The sequence below is a fragment of the Thermobia domestica genome, chromosome 3 (genome assembly GCF_964235325.1).
Source record: "Thermobia domestica chromosome 3, izTheDome1.hap1.1, whole genome shotgun sequence".
Lineage (NCBI taxonomy): Eukaryota > Metazoa > Arthropoda > Insecta > Zygentoma > Lepismatidae > Thermobia > Thermobia domestica.
The window spans coordinates 4,026,673-4,045,300 of NC_137456.1; the positions used below are offsets into that span (position 1 = coordinate 4,026,673).

Sequence of the window (18,628 nt, forward strand, 5' to 3'; positions counted from 1 at the left end):
CAATTGAAAACACGACATTATACTCGGAACAGAAAACAGTGTCATTGTCTTTAAATTTTTGTGTATAGAAAATCATCCTATGATTTGTCAAAAACATAACCTTTGAAAACAAAACCACCTTGACCTTTCTGGTGGCATTGCGAATAAAATCAAGCTTCTTGACAATTATTGAATAAGTCATTACTCACGGGACCCGAACAGCGCACCACTGTGAACAACACACACAACTAAGTCAACAATCACCATTCTCACCTACTGACTGTTAAGAACTGAGCTGCTGGAAGTACAAAAAACTTCGCATGTCGAGGTCAAACACGTGATCATTGTTGAATGTAACAACGTAAAATATTAAATTTCTGCCTCCTGGTTTTCTCTCTGTCAAAGTTTTTGCGTTTCCGATATTGCTGGAAACCTAATCAAGGTTTTTGGTGTTTGAATCTTCTAACATAAAGGTAAACATTAACTTTCTCCTTTGCATTGTAAGGCACAGCGGCTCCAGAAATACAAATGAAATTAGTTGAAGGCAATAATGTAACAAAAGCAGGCGTTAAATATCAGCCTCTGTACGAAAAAAAAAAAAAAAAAAATGAATAAGTGTTATGGGTTTGTCAGTTTATGTTCAATCCCTTTGTGCTTTGAACTGCTATATCTATAAACTGACGAAAAATTTTAAAAATGTTAAATTATTTTTCTCTTGTTCGCTGAAAACCAGGACATTTGTGAGACCCGAAATTTAGTTTCGGGACACAAATGTTGATTACCTGGGAATACCGGGACGCCAAGCCTACAGGATTCTTCCAGTGAGGATGATTTAGGAAGGTCTGTATGATTTGATTTTCATTGGTTTCGTTGTTAAGGTTTTCAAATATAGTCAGTATGTGTTGTAATAGTTTTGTAACCTTTTCTTTAAAAAGGCCGTTTTGGATTAAGAAATATACGATATGTTATGTGCAAGTACACTATTTTACAAAACGAGCGAAGTAGTTCAAGTGGTAGAGTGTTGGCTTCGCATTCGGAAAGTCGTGGGTTCGATTCCCGCTGCAGACCGGGTTTTCCTGTCCTACCAGGCAAATACCAGGATGGTACCTATTAAACAGGCCCTGGCCGTTACCTTTCTAAATCCTTTACATTGTTATTGTTACATACCCAGTTTAAAATTGCCTCTGAGCTGTGTCTGGTGATTGTTAAATAAATAGCAGTTGCAATTTGTTATTTTTATCCAACAAATGTATGTAAGTATTAATATCTACTTGGCAGTCCTCTTGAAGTGGTTTTCTACCTCTAATAAATAGTATGTGTAGAACCCGTAGTGCGAAGTATAATGTTGCCAATTCATATTTTATACTATGTGACAAAAAATTACATATGTATAAAACATGAGTTGGCAACATTGAATTTCGCACTACAGGTTCCACACTTACTGTTTAAGAGGCAGAAAACCACTTCAAGAGGATTACAAGGTAGATACTAATACTTACATATATTTGTTGCATAAAAATAAAAAATGGAATTGTGTAACACTTTCATATAATATAATTTTATGGAGAAATGAATAATATGGTTAAAGCTCTATACTAGAGTTTTCTAAAACACGTTACTTCGTTAAAAAAAAAGTTGCTTTGTATGGAAATTAAAATATATCTACTGATATTGACGTTACAAGCATTTGAAGAACTTCCTGCATACGGTCTAATGGCTCTATAATCATTTAAAATGGATACTCGCTCAAATATTCAATGAAGAATTATTTAATAAGTGTGTGGAATACATTTTTAATATAAATAATATGACGACTCACCTGTAATATATATATTTTTTTAAAAGTCTATATTTCAATTGAGCTAGCAGTCAATCTTCTTCAGGGTAGAGAGCTTGAATTGTTTTCCTATGCAGATCTTTACATAGTTGATGCAAGTTGGCTGTGTAGACTATGTACTCCATGTCGTAAGTGACAATTGACCACCGATGAGCAACTACCGACATCTCTCTCCAAAAAGTGGCAGCCCCGCAGCGACGATCCGCGATGGCCCTCACTTCCGTTTTGAAAATTATACCACTAGCGGCAGACTCGACGAAACACCAATGAACCACAAAATTATTCCCCCAAAATATGTTAAATCGCCTATACGCGTGATTTGTTTACATAAAAAGTGTCTAAAATATCGGTGCAGTAAAAGAACCTACTAAAAGAAAAGTACCCCAGGGTGGGCGCGAACCACCAACCTTATGATTACTAAGCACTTGTTCTTCCGACTTCGCCATGGAGGCGAAGAAGTAAACGTCGCTTGGAGGGGGATAAATCGTTGACGTCTTTTTAATTTGGCCAATCAGAGGGCTCCTTTAACCGTGTATATTCAACGATACCATTAGGGATAAGATAAAACGCGTTCGCCATGTAATTTTGTAACAAAATGACGCCCGTCTATTTACTTTATTCCATAGTTCTCCCATATTCACTTTCTAATGACCGGTGACAGTTGCCATCTAAATTCATGTAATTATACGCACTCATCTCAGTATTTTTCACTTCATGATGTAGAAGCAGGCGTTACTCTTGAGGCCCCGGAGCTCACTTTAGGAACAATTTGTTAGGAAAAAATAACATATAATAATAACCGCTATGACTGGCGATAAGTTCGTGTTGGTTCCTTCGCGATTCTCCGCGATGAATCTAAGGAACGCGGACCAAAATGAAGTCCTCGCTGCTACGCGGTGGTAACTTCAACACTCCGACTCTAGATATCTGTTTAGACTCGACAAACCCTTCCACCAGTGGCACCTTGTTGCAATCCTTCGACACGTCGCTATATCGACGATCGACATTTACCGGCAAGTGGGCCACTAGGTATTGGCGACATTTACAGCATGGGGTAACTAGTGAAGTGGACATTTTTTTTGAGCTACCCGGTGTTTGAAAGAGCAATAAAACGCATGCTGGCCAAATAATATTACTTGTGCACTCTTTGTTGATACTATTGATATTACTGTTGTTGTTATTTATTTTTATTGTTTTTCTTTTTTTTTCCGCTGGTTGACATTTCCCTGTGTAAAATGGTACAATTATGCCGTATCTGGGAATTTGTTCAATAAATAAATAAATAAAAAGTTTAAAATGGATCAGTTGATCGGTTCGTTCAGGAATGAGTACTAAGGACTGCACTTTTGACCTTGTCACACATTTCCAACGACTAGTTTTATACACTAGTAACATCTTTATGTAAATTCTGCTGTTAGGCAGAATAAAGGAAATCGAATAATGAAAGTTTGAAAAGAAAAAATGAAATGAAATCTTTGAGTTTTACGTCCCACGGTTATGCCGGTTAGACTAAAGAAGACGGTGATAATGAGAGATGAGTGAAATGGTGGGATGAAGAAAGTGGGAGGAAACGGGAGTACCCCGAGAAAACCCACGAGTACGGTGTTTGTCCACCACAAAGTTCACTTGGCGGGGGCTGGGAAAGTTTGAAAAGAAAAAAACTTCACTAAATATGTAATATTTATTTCTCAATACACAAAATTTTTCAACTCAAAAAAAGTCTCAATCATAGGTACCAAAATATATATGTATGTATATATATGCATATTGTATATAGCCACATGATCAAAAGATGTAAATAAATGTGAAATATTTTATATATGACCACAAAGTTATAAAGAACAAATACCTGATTCTCTTTTTGAAAATCAACATTTTTCTTCTTTTTTTGTTTAAAAATATACTCACATAACCATTTGTCGCTTGTAACAGGCAAATAACTAGTTCACTCAGTGGTTCTCTGAATCAAAATAGAGTACAACTTTGTTTCAGCACGGGCAGAAAACTGATACAAAATTATAGCTACAATATTTCACGAATAAACAATAATACTGAGTTCTCGCTTATTTACAGTTAAAACTATTTACAATTCAATAGTTATTGGCCAAACAGTACAGGAGATAGAATCTGCATTTGAAAAATTGACGAAAACTATCACAGGTACACTACAGAACAACAGGTACAAACTTCGATAAATAGTGGATGAAGAAAACAGACATGGATAGAAAACTCGTTAAGAATTAGTTACTTATAGCCTAGTTAACGCTATTACCGAAAAGGGTAACACGTATTCAATAGAATAGCACCCAATTAACATTAGACGCGTTTCTTACAAGAGATTTGGTTTATTTTAGATAGATTTGACGATCATTGGAATGTTAAAATATGAGCATGAACATAGGCCCTTAAGAATATGAAGCAATACCTAGGCATCAGTCTATAACAGAAGTTCGTTGTGTATGCCAAGTTAACGTGTTACCTAGTTGGTAGTATTTTTTGGGTTGCTCAAGTTCTATAGTTTATATTATTATTATTATTTATTCGAAATAATCACTTAAAAGGAATGTTAAAATACATTAAGTTTTCGAACGAAATTTCGCAACAATATTTCATCATTCATTCCTTCATACTATAATCACAGGATATTAGATTGTTTAAGATATCAAAACTATTCAAATATTGTGTCCAGTAACAAACAAAACTGCTCAAATGTTGTCTGGTTGTATTCGAGTTCAAACGCTGTCAGGTGGCATTAGACTATTCAAGTGCTTCACATACCAGTAGACAATTCAAATGTTGCCAGATAGCATTAGACAATTCAAATGTTGCCAGATAGCATTAGAGAATTCAAACATTGCCAGATAGCCTTAGACAATTCAAATGTTGCCAGATAGCCTTAGACAATTCAAATGTTGCCAGATAGCATTAGACAATTCAAATGTTGCCAGATAGCATTAGACAATTCAAATGTTGCCAGATAGCATTAGACAATTCAAATGTTGCCAGATAGCATTAGACAATTCAAATGTTGCCAGATAGCATTAGACAATTCAAATGTTGCCAGATAGCATTAGACAATTCAAATGTTGCCAGATAGCCTTAGACAATTCAAACGTTGCCAGATAATGTCAGACAATTCAAACGTTGCCAGATAACGTTAGACAATTCAAATGTTGCCAGATAACGTTAGACAATTCAAATGTTGCCAGATAACGTTAGACAATTCAAATGTTGCCAGATAACGTTAGACAATTCAAATGTTGCCAGATAGCATCAGACAATTCAATGTTGTCATACAGAATTTATATATTGGTAAATGGTATTAGATGATTCATATTATTTCAAAGATATTAGATAATTTCAATGCAGTTTTAGATGACAAGATAATTCAAATGCTTCAGATAATAGCGTTCAAATGCTGTCTCATGTGATAGTAGATAATTCACGTGTTGCGTCAGATGGCACTAAATCACTTGAATATTCTTTGGGACGACACCAGACGGAATATTTACACGAGATATCCTCCGATATTTTCTTAAACTTTGGTTGTTACCAAACACTTTAAAACTGCTCAAATACGAATTTAAAAAATATATATCAACAGGTCTATTGATATGACTCTCGACAAAGAATTACAAATTTTAAATAGCTAGTTACACATTGTATGCCTAATTCTCAAAGAAAATTATTAAATCCCCACTTCTGTACATGGGAACAAGAAATGAAATATAAATTTAACAACATACAAGTGTTCTGTACCAAAAATTATTACACCTGTCATTTTTGCTTTTTCCGCTCCAAAATACTATGAAACAAAGGGAAATATTAATTTGGAGAACATAGCGATAGAAAAGAAGAATAAAAGAGTTACATGTTTTAATACGGTTAAATTTCGAAGTTGGTAGTCTGTTTCTAGCAAAATTTTGAAAATTTACCGGGAAGAAATGAATGATTTGCTTGTTTCCGTGCTTGATAATATATAAGGATAGCGAAGTTATTTATTTTTTATATATAAGCTGACATAATCACGGAACTATTTGGCACGCGGAGGGAACTACTTTGCGCAAGCTTACTGCATGGTTGGATTGTGGGAAAGAAACGAGCATTTGTATTCTGTACATGGCTGCAGGTATACAGACTCTCCAGCAGGTATCCTTACGCGCAGAAAAATCTAACTATTAATTTTAACGAAATAGGTCCAAACTTTCCTAACCCTAAACTAACCCGACCTTACTCTACCCTGCTTATCACTACCTTCTCTACCCTACACTACACTATTATACCCTTTTAAAACAGTCTTGAAAATTGATGATTTTTATATTTTAGTAGCTGCTATTATGTTTTTTGTCGCAAACTAAGCGAATGACAAACTTCGGAATTAATGCCGTATACAACTCAAAAAAAATACCATGATCATGTCTCCAATAAATATCAAAGAAAATTATACTTTTGTATTTCCCAATACTTACGCTACATTCTCCAAAGTTTAATTCAGCCTTTTGTTTTTAAAATTTTAAAAAATCTTTTGGAGTGACTTTTACAGTGGAAGTAACACGTTTCTTTAGCATCACAAACTGTATTTTTCTTGTTTTTTATTTTATCTACATATACAGTATATCTATCTATACATGTATAAATTCCACTCTTCACTGAAAAAAAAGTAAAGAATTAGCTATTGTATTGACAGTATTAGTAGACAGTATCACACTATTATTTCTTTTTATATCTCAGTTCTTTTGAAATATCACTGGCCACTACATTAGGTAAAAATTACTATCTTTATACACGATACATACAAATAATGGTTTCTCTCAGTTGAGAAGAAAAATTCGTGCGCATCGACACCGCAAACAGTTTTTCGAATTCTATTGTTTTTATTTGTCACCATTACGTCATCAGAATTTTACACGTCTGAAGGTAACCAATTCAGTCCATGTTCTCTTATGGGAGTCAGAGCAGGCCCGTAGCCAGCCCAAAAATGTAGAAAGGGCCGGTAGAAGTTGGGGAGGGCCCCGATCCAGCCATATTATAGTTCATTTGCAAGTCTCCCATGAAAATTATAGAGGGGCAGTAAAAATTTAGGGGTCCGACCCCCTAGCCCCCCGTGAATACGGGCCTGAGTCAGAGGGAAGGTATTATACTAAGCAATTACTAACAAGAAAGAAAAAAAAAAAACAAAAACAATGAATTATATTTAATAGTTGCTTCCATTACGAACCCTGTGATGTACATATAACACACACTTCCACCACGTACAAATACCCAAGTGATGACAATCCCTACATAAATCCAAGTACAAACACCTTTCCCTCAACAACCGCAATCTTTGTCATGGTCAGTTACTCATGCTTCAAGTTACAGGAACAATAATATATCTGGTAACCTCAAAATTTATGGAAATATATATATATACATATGTATTGCTAACAATATGAAACCTGAATTTCTATCTACATTACTAATCTTCATCCATGTTTCCGTTTCGTCGAAATTTTTGTAATATTAATAATAATATTATTGCACACTTTGGAATGGTACACGATATGCTCCATTGCAACAATTGTTTAACTGGAAGACTATGGACTACGTACGCAACAAAAACTTATCTATATCTATATATACACTGGTAATTATCCAAACTCAATCTAAATTCTAACAAAAGTTAAATGCTGTTAAATGTACACAATTCTAAATATATACATATCTGTTGGTCTGGAATGTTGAGCTCGATATCTATTCTTGTCAATGTTTACTTAATTTCAGTTGTTGATTCATGCACGACCATGTGGTTTTGACTGCAAACCATTTACTCATGTTCAACTTAAAAAAAAAAAAAAAAAGTTTGTTTTTATCATGAATAGGAAATTAAACTATGCACTTTTCAGAAAATTGCATAAATTCTCAAACTGTCAATATTGGTCATCTTTAGCACTTATTAAATATCTGGAATTCACACTGAAGATCGTACGAGGGGCGTCCAATAAGTTATCTACCTAGACAGGAAGAGAGGGGAGGATCACACTGACGCCTGACACGCACGTCAAGCCCACTGTGGGGAAACTCGCTGCGCAATTTGAGGTCAGTCGAAGCAACACAGTGGTCGTGAGAAAAGTGTGTGTTACGCCGCGTATGGAATGTTTATGTGATGCCGCGAACAATGGATTTGAGGAGGTTGTAGCACTGCTCGGTCATCACGTTTCTTAGTCAAGTTTCTCACTAGTGACTATTTCCTCTTCCGAGATGTGAAGAAACACCTGCAGGGACAATGTTTTTCGTCTAACAACTTGGTACAACAGGCTGTTTCCCAGTGGTTTTCAGGCCATGACAAAGACTATTTTTTTTTCTCTGGGATTTCTTCGCTGCCCACAAAGTGGCTACGGTGCATAAGGACTGCATCGAAAAACGGTGAACCTATCTGCATTCCTTCCTGTCTAGGTAGATAATTTATTGCACGCCCCTCGAATGTTATATCTACGATAATGGGAGAAAGGGAAGTTACTTCCATAGTTTGAACGAGACCTTTGTCTGCCGTCAAGCAATATAGACGAAAGGAAAGATAAAGACAAGATAAAAGTAAAGATAAATGAATCCGTCAGGGACCCATCGTAACAATGTCTGTCTGTATTTCCACTGTACTGTAGCAGAAACTATCAGTTCAAAGTACTGTTTCAGATAAGATGAAATTAAAGCGTGACGACCCTTTTACATATCTCAGATAGAATCTTACCGACCTCACAAGTGAAACACATGTTTGGTAAGTTTTTTTACATATATGTTTCAACTGTATATGCAAATGCGTGTGTGTGTGAGGTTTCCTGGAAAGAACCATGTAAGTAAATTTCGAAAATCGAATAGTAACTGTGTAAAATTTCGTTGGCGGAAGCTCATGTAGTGCCAGAGACAAGCCGAAGAACTCAAGGAGCTGCATCCGGTACAAGTACCGAAGGACTGGGCTTCAGAAAGAACTACAACCAACTTATGTTTTTAATGGACTAAAATGTTAAAAAAGAAATTTGTAGTTGCAGTCCTGTGTCTGTTGTCCCCTACAGTATTTTCATTATATACTGGAGATATGCCTCGCTCAAAGCTCTGTTAAAATTGAGATCACATCATCACTAGAGGACGATGTGTGTAAGCGTCATGACCTACACACATTCCCACACATACGCCATACAAACGTTCGCATCTGGATCATGCGAATACCATAACAACTGAACATAATTCTGTTCAATTTTTGCTCACATTCCACCACACACTTCTTCAACAATACATACAGTTAACAAATCAACAACCATTGTACCGTTCTACAACCTCAGGAACGAATTATTATACACACTCTCAGATGAAAAATTACTAACTTCTATCAAAAATAATTAATAACTGCAAGATACTTTATATATATATACATAATTATATCACCACCATCAACCATTTGCATTATATTTTTTATGGTAGAATATTTGTTTTCCTTTCCAACTTAAGGCCAATATAGAAAACAAAACATTCGATCATGCAGCGATAAATGAACCAACATTTCTACTCAGTTCAACCGTTGTGTCAGTCTGCTTTTCCCATTAACATTTCTATTTAGCTCTTCTCATGTCATCGGGACAGGATTCGAGCCAACGAGGGCATCACCTCAGCTTGTAGGGGGCCGTAGTCCACCACCTCCCCATCGACTGTGAGGTATCCGCCCGCCGACTGAGGCTCTAAGCGGAAAGCTGTCACTGGGATCATCTCAGCCATTGGAGAGTTCAGGTGGTTGCCAGACGATAAACCTAACAGAAACTGGGTGAAAAGAAAACATTTTAAATTAATACAAGCTTTTCAAAACTCAACTTTTCTTAAATATACTAATAAACTTCCTTATTGCCGAAAAAGCATTCTTTCATTTGTTTTGAGTGCACAATGCATTTACAACTTAGCTAATGATTCATCATTTACTTTCTTATGCCCCAAATTAACTTTAATAACAGGTTTGTTCCGTGTACTTTTGTTAGCAAATTGTTCTCTTAATTGCCTTTCAGAACTTCTGCACACCACCGAACTTTATGACCCATAACGCGGGAATCAAAAGGCATGCACACTATAATATTTCAAATGCACACTAAGTTCGCCAAGATCCACCACTATACCAAGTAATATCTGGTTAATTCATTTGATTAAAATTATCAATAATTTTTATTGGTACAAAATATAGTTTCTCTATTTTTAAGAACTATTTTTGTAAATAATACGAAAGAATATAAAATATGAAAACGAGACGATAAAGATAGGATTAAACACTAGAAAAAAAGGAATTTAATATAATAAGGATAATTAATAATCCCGAAATATATCATGTAAGGATTTCGATATCAAAGCTGGTATCATGCTCAATTAAACTGATTAAAATATCAGAATTATATTAACAAAATGCCCCAATTCAGCTTAATTTTATATAACACTGGGTGAAATCACTATGAAAGGTTATAAAAATGTAAAAAACCAACATAACAGCTATAAAATGTATGTTCACGATTCTAGTTCACCTGAGTTGTAACCTAAAAGGCGACGATGTGGGTCATACCTACTTTGGTCAAGTTTGGTCATAATCCTCGAGTTCTAATCAGGAAGCCTAGGGGAAAGAGATTCTTGGGTAGACGAAGAAGGTGGGAGAAAAATTCAAAATATGATATTAGGGTGGTACGAAGGTATTTCCAAAAGTTTATAAATTGGCAGAAACAGGAGTATCCCCTTTCTTCAAAAATAAGTAAATAGTTATCTCCCTGCATACATAATATTAACTAGTAGAAGAGCCATGCCAATGTGAGACTTTTCCATGACGGAAACACATACATACATACATACATACACACATACACACACACACATATATATATATATATATATATATATATATATATATATATATATATATATATATATATATATATATATATATATATATATATATATATATCTTCTTACAGAACTTGGAATACCGAGAAAGCTAATAAGATTAATTAAAATATGTTTAAATGAATCCCAAAGTAAAGTCCGGCTAGGAAAATTTTTGTCCACGAGCTTTCACGTCGAAAATGGTCTGAAACAAGCAGATGCGTTGTCGACATTATTATTTAACTTTGTTCTGGAATACGCTATAAGAAAAATCAAAGATAGTAACTAGGGCCTAGAGTTGGACGGTATTCACCAGGTTATGGCATATGCTGATGATGTAAATTTAATAGGGAATGATAGGAGAATAGGAAGAAATGCAGAGATATTATTAAACGCTTGCAGGGACATGGGTTTAGAAGTAAATGCAGAGAAAACTAAATACATGGAAGTGTGTCGGGACCATAATACGGCAAATTATGGATGCGTTAGAATATTAATTAATACTTTTGATAAAGTGGATACTTTCAAATATTTAGGATCAATATTAACAGACGAAAATCATATTCACGAAGAAATTAAATGTCGACTAAAAGCAGGGAATTCGTGTTACTATTCGGTTCAAAATCTCTTGTTGTCGTGAATTCTGTCGAGGAATTTGAAGATTGAAATATATATAAAACGATAATCATGCTTGTTGTTCTGTATGGTTGCGAAACATTGTCGCTTACTCTGAGGAAAGAACATAGACTGAAAGTATTTGAGAACAAGATCCTGAGACGAATATTCGGACCCAAGAGGAACGGGAATGGGGAATGGCGGAAACTTCACAACGAGGAACTACATAATCTATACGGTTTACCCAACATTGTTAGGGTTGTCAAGTCTAGGAGGCTTAGGTGGGCAGGTCATGTAGCTAGAATGGAAGAAAGTAGAAACGCTTTCAAAGTCTTGACTGGAAAACAAATCGGAAAACGAAAATTAGGAAGGCCTAGGTGCAGATGGGAGGACAATATTAAGATGGATCTCGCAGAGATTGGCTAAGGATAGAAGTCAATGGAGAGCTTTTGTGAACGCGGCATTGAACCTCGGTGTAACCGAAAAGCTACTCTACTGAAAAGAAAAGGCATTTATCAAAAGATTCAAGCGACAACACGTAATACTAACCTTGAAATTTTTATGCTTACTTAAATGTGCAGGATTGTATTAATTTATTTATTTATTCCACGTCGAATTTTGGTTTAAATTTAACAGCATTATTAAGATATACAAACTATGAATTTGTAGGACAAAAAGGACAGGAAACTTTCTTTTATAAAGACATTATCCTTTCCGTTACTAATTTGAATTTGTAAGCGTATGTAAGGCAGTGAGTGATCAGTACCTTCACTTGTTAACAGATTTAAAATTGCAAGGGATAAAAACTAGACAAGTGATATCTATAGACGATATCCTTATTCATATTTTATCAAAAATAAGAATTTTTGTTGCCACAGCTATGAAAATAGATTAGTGGGTACAGAAGAAATGAAAATTAACTGAACGTAGCATATAAAGACTGACATTGTGACTTCCTGTAGTACTTTTTTGTAGGGGCGTTCCCTCCACGTAGGAAATGAACTTCCTACAGCTAGTTTTCAAATATTTCATATTATTCAGTGCTTTTTCATGCTTTAAAGAATCTTGTAACATTACAACCGTAATCTCTATGTAGTTTTATACTTGGGCAATTTTAGTTTCTACCACTGCCTGAGGACCTGACAGATCATCGCTGAATCAGGAGTAATTATCTTTCTTTCTTCCTTTAAGTTTTACGTCCCACGATTATGTCGGCTAGACTAAAGGAGACAGTGATGATGAGAAATCAAGGAAATGATGGAATAAAGAAAGTGGGAGGAAACGGGAGAATCCTCAGAAAACTCACGCACACGATGGTTGTCCACCACAAAGCTCACATGGCGCGAGCTGGGATCGAAATAGACTATGCACCAGAGGTAAATGCTCTACCACTGAGCCACCACGGCCCCGAATCAGGACTAGTAAAGTGTGTGAAAGGCAAGGGAAGACACTGCAGTTTTACGCGTACAATAAGCAGCCACAACATGTTCCCCAGAGCCTGTAACAGCTGGCTGTGTTCGTTGTTTTGTGATCTGTAAATTGTACAGCACTGATGTGGAATTTGCGATTATAATAAGTTAACATTTTATTCGTATAGTAAATCAGCGATCTATACTAACTTTTGCATTTTACAGAGAACCTGTTTATGTGTATTACAGTATACTCCCTTCATTTATTAAATATTACACCAAAATATTGCACGACTTGCTGCTGCTTTTCTGTCTTCATTTAAAGCAGTATTTGGGCTACAGTTAGGAATATGTGAAGTACTGTTTGGGGTAGGTGTATCACAGGAGTATGGCTCTCACCTTTAGAAAAAAAAAAGCTGCTATTTAAAAGTGGATTCTCTTTACGTAGCAATTATTATCAGCAAGGAATGGCATACTTTCCAGCGACATAAAATTAGTTATTCTGGATTTTCTCAAAAACTACGCATCAAAATTTACCCTTATCGTTTATCAACTGATAAAGGTCGCATTTTTCCACAATATTAAAGGAAAATTAAGGTTTTAGACTTAACCGTAATTTTGGGCAATTTTTCGTTAATCACATTGTGTATTGTTATCTTCCTGATGTCAGAATAAAAATCTCGATGAGGGTAGACTTCAGTATGAGATTCATCTAAGTGAATAGCGAGGTTATCGTACACCATCAATGTATAAGAAAACAACAACTACATACAGGGGATGGACAAAAATATGGAAACACCTAAAAAATAATCCACATTACCCTTATTAACAGCGAGTAGGGCACGCAGAACGGCTTGCAGTCGACGGGGAATGTACAAATACAGGTCGCGTATGGTTTTCAAAGGGATGTTTTATCATTCTGCCGCCAAAGCAGCTGCAAGTTATTGTTGAGACAATGGTGGTGGGTAGCGGGCTCGCACCTTGGTCTCCAAAACTAACCACAAGGGCTCAGTGATACTGAGGTCTGGCGATTGTGGAGACCATGGCAGATGTGACACTATCTCCGTGCTTATCAAAACCAGTCCTAGACGATATGAGTTGTATGAACAGGGTCTCTGTCATCTTGAAACACGGTATTACCATCTGGGAACAAAGTTTGCACCATGGGAAGCAGCTGGTCACTCAAAACTCGCGTAGTCCTTGGCAGTGACATATCTATGCAGGGTAATGATGGGCCCAGTAGAATACCAGGATATGACTGCCCACATCACTGACCACCTCCATGCTTCGCTCTTGGTAACAGATAGTCTGTATTGTATGCTCGTGCTGGCGTTCTCCACATATAAACTCGACCAGCAGTTGGAAATAATGTAAAGAAAAACTCACCCGACCAGATGACTGTCTTCCACTACTCCTTTGTCCAACTTTTATGGGCGTTCCACCATTGTCTCCTTATAGCAGCATAGTCAATAGTCATGAGTGGTTTGGGGATCGCAGATCTGCCATAAATACCCTGCTTCTGAAGTTCTCTTCTGACTGTTTTTACGCTAACAGACTGTGAAACTACTGTATTCCGCTCAGCTGTGACTTTTGGCGCTGTGTTATCTTCTGCTTGGCCACAATCCTACCCAATGTGCATTTGTCTCTGTCACGCAACTCACATACTCGTGTCCTCGCTGGTGATTCGCTGATGCAGTTTTTCCCCAACCCTCATAGGCAGTTACGATCTTCGAAACGTGCCTCTTGATACACCAAAAATTTCCTCTACTTTCGTCACGGAAGCTCCCGCCATACGCGCACCAACAATTTGCCTTCTTTGAAACTTGGTCAGCTCACCAGTAAAGGGCCCGAATGGGGCACTCGAGTTGCCGGACGACATGTATCAGATATGAAAGAGGGTGTGAAACTACGTACATATGCAAATTTATACTGGCTGAGGGCAACATGGAAAAGCAGGAAAGCCGGAAGAAACATGGCCGACTGTAGGGCCCAACAACACAGAAAGCTAAGGAATCACTCATTCTGTGTGTGAATGGCCACAGAAATTAAGGTCAAATATTTAGTAGTAGATGCATGATAAGATCTGCTATACCTGTAATTAACATCATGAGTGACCATATTGAGTGGCCATCTTGAATTTTGATTCACAATGTAAAAGATAAAGTGGGTCATGTGGCATATGAAATAGCACTGAAATTTTACGAGGAATTCATTGGTATTAACCATTTTGTAGTAACTTTATTATGATTTGAGAAGTAACATGCAAGAAAGTCGTGAGGGGATATTTGAACAAACGTCGAAATAATGTTGGCACAGGACGCACATCTGGAAAAAAAATACAAGGAAGATTTGCACATGCAAAGATCTTGTAATATTTCAGTGTTAAAGATGGATAGTTATCGTCACGTTAAAACACCCGACACAAAGGAAGACTGGGATTACAGGTACAATTACGACGTGGTTCCTCTCAAAGAAGAAAAATATAACATATATCATCACATAAGCAAGTATGCTGATAAAGGTACATACCAATCTATGAAAGACAGTTGATGTGAAGAGTATCTAAAAGAGTGTGACGAAAACAAGAGCTGTTCTCATCTGACACGCTATCATCTATCTCTAACGTTTGATATTCTTCGACCACTGAATCAATATTCACTAAAAAATACATTTCTGATCTTCTGCACAGGAATTATTGTCGCACGTCCCAAACTCAAGCACTAATAATGACACAAAAACCTGGATATTCATATTCATGCCCACAAGAAGAAATAACTTTTCCAAATGATGAATTAGAATATACCTTGTCATTTTCTACCACTTCCTTAACAGTGGCTCACTGACCAAGGGTACATTAACCTTGCTACCAACCACTATCTTAATTTACTACTTCAGTGATAACGCAGATATTAGCTTAATGAGCTTTCTCGCGTATTTTCTGTCTGCAAACAGGAAACTCAGGAGGTGGCACGGAATCACCTTTGGTCTCTTCTTTCTCTGTCGTCAATGACTATCTTTCCCTTACTCGCAACTATTCTCCGTGTAAACACACACTTTTCCTTTGGTGTGTTCGCGCCGTGTGGACTTTGTGATGGACAAACACCGTGGTCGTGGGTTTTCTCGGGGTTCTCCCGTTTCCTCCCACTTTCTTCATTCCACCATTTCACTCATTTCTCATCATCACCGTCTCCTTTAGCCTCACCGGTATAATCGTGGGACGTAAAACAAAGATTTCTTTTCCTTTGGTCTGTATACAAACCAGAGTTCTCCAAGCACTAGCTTTTGCGTCATACTAGTGAGTATCACAGTTTATATGCGTCCTTCTTGCATGTCACTTCTCAACTCACAATAGTTACTACAGAATGGTTAACACCAATGTATTCCTGGTAAAATTTCAGTGCTATTTCATATGCCACATGACCCACTTTATCTTTATACTGTGAATCCGAATTCAAGATTGCCACTTTCAATATGGCGGCCATGATGTTCATTACATATAGCAGATCTTATACTCTACTACTAAACATTTAGCTTCATTTCTGTGGCCATTCACGCGCGGAACGAGTGATTCCTTAGCTTTCTGTGTTGCTGGGCTCTACAGTCCGCCATATTTCTTCTGGTTCTCCTGCTTTTCTATGTTGCCCTCAACCGCTATAAATTTGTATATGTACATAATTTTACACCCTCTTTCATATCTGATACATGTCGTTCAGCACCTCGAGTGCCCCATTCAGACTCTTCCCTGGTCAGATATGATTCACGATGACCTGCACGGACCGGTTGCTGAACTGTAAGTGGCCCATCTGGTCGATTGGCTAGGTTGTATATTTTACAGAATGTGCCAGTGACCACAGCGACACCTGCCATTCAGACGCAAATCGTGTTTGAAATGGCTATATATAAATATCACTGTCACTTTTCTGGAGAATCCAAATGTGTAATAAGAAATAGGGGTTCCCATTTAAAATGTTAAAAGTTAAATCCCGTACCTCCGAAGGGGGTGGTGATAGGGGGTTGCGTTTGCTGTCATTCGATAGCTTGTTCAAAACTAACTAAAACCCGTTATTTTGTTTTGCTGATTTTTATACTTCGCGAGATATTGGACCGTTCCGGGAATTTTTCCGCAACCTTTATATTATATTATATTATATTTTATAATATATGAGTTCACCTCGCTGAAATTTATCGATTGGAGTAGGTCTTACCAGGCCCGCAACCAGAGGGGGGAGCTAGGGGGGCCTGACCCCCTAAACTTTTCGTGGCCCCTCCAAACCTTAACACAAAATGCTATTATTAATACAAAAAACACAATTTAGGTATTGGTAAGAGAATGTTTAATGACTTGCCCCCCTCTAACATATTCATGGCCCTTCCACACGTCTATCTGGTTGTGGGCCTGGGTCTTATTTTTAGACTATCTTTTCTCGTTAAATGCTAATATATTATAGAATTTTTAACAGAAACTTATCATTCGGCTTTTATTAAAATGAATACAAATATATTTTAGTTGTTTATTCTCACTCACCTGTAACAATTGTCCTCTGGTAATTCCTGCTTTTATAATTAGAAGCCAAATAACGCCATCGTCTATTTTGGAGTTGGGTGCAAAGAACACGTCGCTTCCAATGTGGGACTGATAAGATGCATGCACCAGCACAAATTCACCTAAACACAAAAATTATTCATTAGATACAAACAATCAAGCATTGTAAACATTCATATATTGTTTTGTATTCGTAACAGGTATCTATTGTATATAAATTAACTTTTATATGAATCTTTTTGGGTTAAGTTTAGAGATATCTCTCAGTTTTTCACAAAAATTAGGAAAATTTACAGAAGAAATGAGGTAAGAAATGATGATCTGGAGTTCTTATGTGAAGTTTAGGTGTGTAAATGTGGCAGTAAAGTTATGTTTAATACGAGAAAAGATATGTAGAAGTTGGTACTATTTGCAAGACGCGGAAGCTTTCGATGATTCAGCAGCACGGTAGTCGTATAGGACGTCGAATCGGTGCGTTGAATGTGATATTTCTGCATTGAGTTTTACACATTTTTATAGGAATAATGAAGAGAATACATTAAATTTTAATAAGAACCAAGGATTACTGAATTTAAGTGATAATTGAAGCTTCTATGAGAACCTGTTCTAGTTTAACTAAAATCTTACCGGGTAACCTAACCTAATGATTTTTAAAGTTTTAACAACTTTTTTTTTTTTTTTTTTTTTTTTGTAGGTTTGAAACTGTAGGGGCACTTTCTTTAAGCCATCTAAATCTATCTATTTATTTATTTATTTATTTAACAATCACCAGATAAAGCTCAGAGGCCATTTTACACTGGATATCTAACAACAACAATAACAATGGAAAGGATTTGTGAAGGTATCGGCCAGGGCCTGTTTAGTAGGTACCATCCCGGCATTTGCCTTGTAGGACTGAGGGAAACCCTGGAAAACCTCAGTCAGGATGGTCGGCAACGGGATTCGAACCCGCGACCTCCCGAATGCGAAGCCAACGCTCTACCACTTGAGCTACTTCGCTCGGTGAACACAATCAGCACGGTGAATCTAACACAATCTGGGAGAGATTACTGGAAACCAGGAAGGAGCTCGACTCCTGGCACTGCCAACCTCATATTAAAGATACCACGAGAATCATAGGACCTCATGCACATGTAATTCTCCCATGTGCGGCACGGGTCTTACTTGGATTAGTGTGGTAATTTTAGATCTAGACCTAACAGAATCTGGAAGCTTCTTGGAATCTAGAAAAGGGATCGAGTACCGGTCCTGCCTATCTCTTGTTTCGACAGAAGTATACCTCCATTATTTAACCCAATGACACATGCAAGTCCTCTATTTGGAATTGGGACAAACTTCTTCTCCCCGACAGGATTCTTCGAATAA

The 18,628-nt window shown here is 36.8% G+C and overlaps 1 protein-coding gene across 1 annotated transcript in view; it reads right to left on the reverse strand.

Annotated features, from left to right (window-relative positions):
* Positions 1 to 3,483: 3,483 nt before the first annotated feature.
* LOC145682384 (sphingosine kinase 1-like) overlaps positions 3,484 to 18,628 on the reverse strand; it is a 256,589-nt gene continuing 241,444 nt past the window's right edge. Inside the window, exons 7-8 of the mRNA XM_081753978.1 lie at positions 17,246 to 17,385; positions 3,484 to 9,604 (exon numbers count right to left, since the gene is read on the reverse strand). Of these exons, the coding sequence (XP_081610104.1) occupies positions 9,419 to 9,604; positions 17,246 to 17,385 (326 nt within the window). The 3' untranslated portion in view covers positions 3,484 to 9,418. The remainder of the gene's footprint in view (positions 9,605 to 17,245; positions 17,386 to 18,628) is intronic.